We start from the raw sequence: 5,222 nt of genomic DNA on the forward strand, positions 1-5,222 counted from the left end.
GTTTAGTTGTAATATTTACAATAGTTGTTCCTCTAGCATCCTAGAAAAAAGAACATAATGTGACTTTAGGAAATAAAAATGAGAATAAACTAGGAAATGTATTTTATGTTATGATTTCAGTGGCCTCCAGGCTGAAAGCTGCCACACACCTCATACATGAAACCCCCCCACCCACACCTCAGGTTATTCTGCCCGAGTGGTCTGAGCAGGTCAGGGTCCATGATCCGTCTTATCACATAAAAAATAAACGACCTAATAAGGCACCACACCACTCCACTTCAGCCCAGAGAACAATCAGCCTGTTTGGTGGAGGGACTCCTGCAGAACAACTGGAGACACTGTTTTACTGCGACAGTCATACTCCTCAGGGGCTGAGGTAACAAAACTGCCCGGGACTTTATTGTTCCAGGAACATCTCGATTTATGATCATTGCTGCTACAATGACTCAAACATGCTCTTTAGTTTTTGCAGTAGGAACCAGGCTTAAGCCAGGCTCACAGCTTTTATGTTCAACCTCTATCTGTTTCAGTCAAAATAAATATGCTAATTTATTTGCAGAGAAATGTTAGTCATAACAGAGTGCTGTTTGGTTTGTGAACACCTGTCCATGTAACTGCACTGGTAATAAGTTGTGCTCTTTTAGTAAGTCATTTTAATAATAATATAGTTAAGTAATAATGCATACTGGCTCTCTCTCATGGATCAATAAAGTATATTTTCTATTTTTTTCATTAAAAGAAATAAAACTGCTGGCACTGAGAGCAACATACAACAGATCAACAACAGCAGAAACTAAACAAACTTTACAAACAACTTTACAGCTACTGTATCATCGAGGGCTGGAAAGCAAAATCTATTTATAGATGCCTTGAACTCAGAGGATTCTGAATCAAAGCCGCCAATATTTCAGATGAGTGAGACTGCTGGGTGACAGACTGAAGAAAAAAACTTTCAGCAAACTCAAACCATGGTCAAATTTAATTTGCCATTTGATCCTAAATATTTTGGGTTTGATGCCAGTGGGTGGACTGGGAAAAAATAAAGTTAAGACACTCCAAATCTGTTTTATGGTGGTGATGAAAATGATAACATGCTCTTGGCTTCAGGCACTGCCTTCCACACTTTTGCAATGGCAAAATGGTTTAAAAAATGTCTATAAAATAGAAAAAAATACTGCAAAACTTAATTTGAAACTGAATCTGTTCACAGATGTGTGGTCTCCTGTCAATGACCACTTTGGTTGGTTATGAATATTAGCTGTCTTCATTTGGTATACCAATACATTTTATTTTATTTTTACTGTGACAACGTTGTGGAAAGCGTACACATATTTATTTTGTTTGGCTGGAAAATTGTTTTTGAATGCGTTACATGTAGYGTCGCTATTCGTTCTTTTGTTCTGTATTTTGTTGTAATTGCATTTTGAGAGGATAATTTTTCGAATAAACGTTAAAAAAAGAAAGCTTTCAGCAAACACTGCAGCTTAACACAACGTTAGTGAATGTTTTGTTTTTACCTCTAAAGTAGAAGGTGACCGTTAAAACTAAAAATCAAAGAAAGCATTTACATTTAATCAGACAAAAAGTAAACAAACACCACTGGAAATCCATCTGCTGACTGTGAACACACTGCAGCTGATACTTATTGAAGCAGGAAGTCTGGAGTTCAAAGTGTCGTATGGACAACCCAAAGATTCTCATACAAATGTTATTTTGGCTCAGCTTTTTCTAAACTTGTAGTCACAGTACCACAAGGCCTAAAAAATAATGTTTTAGTCTTATTCTATCTGTTTTTGAACCATGTTTGAAATTTGTCATTAATCATTATGGCTGCCAACTGTAAACTACAGTTAGGTTTCATTTATTGGCACTGTGCAGCACTACGGTCAGGGCAAAAGAAAAGTACATTTTGAAAATGAGCAGTTTTGTGAGTATTATGAGCAGAAACATTCACCAAGTTCATAATGTTTTTCTATTTGGCAGCTCCTCTCTGCAGGGGTCACCACTCTAGGGCTGGTGTCATGACCAATTCTCTAAATCGATTCAATTTAGATTCATTACGTTCAGAATCGATTATCACGAATCGATTCCATTCAATGAAAAAGTTTATTGATATTGATATTGTATTTAATATCCCCATTTTTTTCTCTTCAACATAAACAACAGGTTTTAAAGGACAAACTTTTAAATGAAACTGTTTAATCTTGAAAGAAAACTGTCTCAAGTATAAAAAGTTTTAAAGTAAAAAGGAATTGCAGGTGACAGTGTTGTTGGATGCATTCATTTTAAAGTAATTAACAATTATTTTGATAAATAAGAAGTGATGGGAATAAGGTTGCAGGAGAGGAGGTGGGCTAATATAAATATATTTCTGCCCACTCCTTTTGAGTGTATGAAAAATTGTGAATGGGTGTTCTGAACTGTAATTTCATTGTGCTCTGTACAATGACAATAAAGGTTTATCTTATCTTATCTTAAAACTGTACATTTGTAACGTTTCTGTTAACTTCTGTTATGTTCAATAAAACTTATTTTAATACATATAACTTATTAAAACAACTACAAAACTTCATCACTGTGGATTACATTAAGACGTTCCTTAAAGTTTAAAAATAATAATATTGATAACAAAACTAAATGATTTTGTTAGAATGTCGTCTTTAACACGTTTAAACATGCTGATGGAGAACAGTTCAGTCAGATGTTTACATACTGTAGTTTGGTTTGAGCTCCTAACGAGCCGCTCGTCAAACCCCGCTTCGTTTTCGCTCCCACGTCGGAGCACAAATCTTTGCAAACAAAAGTCCCCATGGTCTCTGTTATCTTTAAGTTCTGTGGAGAGTCGGTTGGTAACAATAAAGATTCCTTAGTTTCTTTTGTTTTGATCCAGACAACCTGTTATCAAAAGCTAATGTTAGCACTGAACCTTAACCGGATGTAAATATAGGGCAAGCCAGGAGTGACAAAATATAGAAACACACCTCAAACGCGCATACAAGACGCCATGGGGAAGAATTGATCTCATGCCCTGTGAATCGATTTTCCCAAATTTAAATGAAATCGATCCAAGATCGATAAAATCGAATTTTTTACCCAGCCCTAGTCACCAAACCAAGACTTGGTAATTGTTTTACGCTGGATGCCCGACCTGATGCAACATGGGTTCAAACCTGCAGCCTCAGGATTATGAGTCTGTGGCACTGACCACAGAGTGAGTGTAGGGACATATGGGCACAGGACAGCAGTGTGACACACACACGCACATCGCGGCTACTGCCACCAAGCTGCAGCCTTCATGTAGAGCTGCAACATGCGAACAGGAGCCTCCCTCTCATGTCTGTAATTAGAATCTGTGGGGAATTCCACCCAGCTTCATAGTGAAACACTTACTCTAATCAACTGCAAACTTATTCCTCGTATAATATCCAATGTGACTGCTGCGCAGAGACGCTTCACGTTTCAGCTTAAACAACCGACACGCGTGGAAGTGCGACTATGGATCTACTCACGTGGAGGTGATGGTGCGAAAGCGTTCCTGTCCCGCTGTATCCCAGATCTGTAGCTTCACCTTCTCCCCGTTGATCTCCACCGTCCGGATCTTAAAGTCTACGCCTATCGTGGTGATATAACTACCTGTAAACAGCCACGTAAATACCCCAACAACAAAAAGGAAGAAGAGTTAAAGAGCAGGAACTTGACTGTGGGAAATCCTGAACTCGTGTCAGAATCGAGGTGGAACCACGCACCTGAAAATGTGTTGTCTGCGAATCGTAAGAGGAGACTGCTCTTCCCCACTCCTGAGGAACAAACAAGCAGAGAATGAAGTTTGGAAGAAAACTAATTTACAAATATAAAGTTGATATGTGTGAACAAATGTCCTGTGTGGCACCTGTGACCCAACTTAAAGCTTTCAAACACAACTCACAGGTCTCAGAGGTTTTACAGGGCCTCTGAAACACAACTGTGGGTCAAATGTTGGTTTCATACATCACATCAGAAATACAAAGTTTGGCACATTGCAGAAGGTGAAATCATTGACATATTTTAGCACTGGACCTCCTACAGATCCACACAAAATGGTCCCAGTTCAAGTTTTAAGCCTTATCCCTGCACATAAACACACACAGAAAGCAGACTTTAACATTTGGAAAAATGATTTTCAGATATTCCCTCTTCTTGATTCATGTAGTTTTTAACCTAGCTGCTGTAATTACTTATTTCATGATTAAAAGAAAGATCCTGCACATCATTAATCATCTGTACATCTATTTAACACCATAATTATGTGTGGGGCAGCAGGTGCTCAAACTCTGGTTCCAAAAATTCAACAAGGTAGTTTCTGCAAACCAGGTCCTGCTGGTTTCAGACACCAACAATAAGAGAAGGTGGGGACACTTGGTCTAGTATTAATACATATCATTACTTGAAGTGAGTTCATGTAAGTCGGGTTACACCTTGCAGGTTCATTTGGATGTTGTTTAGAGCGGAGGATAAGCAGAAACAGGTGGAAGAATGATGGTAGAAGTCACACAGCAAAGTCAACAAAAACAAAACTAAGTAACAGAAAACAAAGATGAAGAAGGAGAAATTGTTCGGTGGAAATCAGTTTTTTGTCTTCAACAATTCTGGTGACAACTGGAAGTTAGGCCTCTGGTTCTCAGCCTTTTGTTCTCATCAACATTTGATCTCCATGCCACAGACTGTTGTTCAAACAATCAGCAAATCTTCAAAGCAGAACAGACATCATCCGATGGAAGGGTGCACGCCTTCCAGCTGCCTAACCAAAAATCACTTTCTGTCTCCAGCAAACTCACATATGACACTGACATGATCACTGAGCACACTTCCACTGTCAGAGTGGGTTATTATAAATGATGCAGGACATTTCTTGAGCCTTAACAATATATGCATGTAATGAAACACTTGACAGGACAGTGTTACATTGGCTTCAACAAAAACAAAACCTTTCTGGTGGGAGAAAGCTGAACAAGAAAAGTCAGCATCTGGAAATGTTCGTCCTGTCTGCAGAAGGGTCAGGACATCGTCCTCCAGATATTCTGAACTGTCCTGCTGTGGCTGAGGGGACACTAAAGCCTGTGTGTGAGAGACCTAAAGGGCTGGCAGTGCGCCTTCTTCAGCACTTTGAATAGCCAGCTGATGGAGTATTAGTGCCAGGATTGGAGCTGTCAGTGAAAGCAAAAATCAGCCCTGTATATATATAT

At 38.9% G+C, this 5,222-nt stretch overlaps 1 protein-coding gene across 2 annotated transcripts in view; it reads right to left on the reverse strand.

Moving 5' to 3' along the window:
* The window catches only part of rab35b (RAB35, member RAS oncogene family b), a 16,413-nt gene that overhangs the window by 9,887 nt on the left and 1,304 nt on the right, over positions 1–5,222 (reverse strand). For both annotated transcript variants that reach the window (XM_014014961.1, XM_014014962.1), the window contains exons 2-3: positions 3,747–3,797; positions 3,510–3,633 (exon numbers count right to left, since the gene is read on the reverse strand). In XM_014014961.1, the coding sequence (XP_013870415.1) occupies positions 3,510–3,633; positions 3,747–3,797 (175 nt within the window). The remainder of the gene's footprint in view (positions 1–3,509; positions 3,634–3,746; positions 3,798–5,222) is intronic.

This window comes from Austrofundulus limnaeus, unplaced genomic scaffold (assembly GCF_001266775.1).
Source record: "Austrofundulus limnaeus strain Quisiro unplaced genomic scaffold, Austrofundulus_limnaeus-1.0 Scaffold120, whole genome shotgun sequence".
Taxonomy (NCBI): Eukaryota; Metazoa; Chordata; class Actinopteri; order Cyprinodontiformes; family Rivulidae; genus Austrofundulus; species Austrofundulus limnaeus.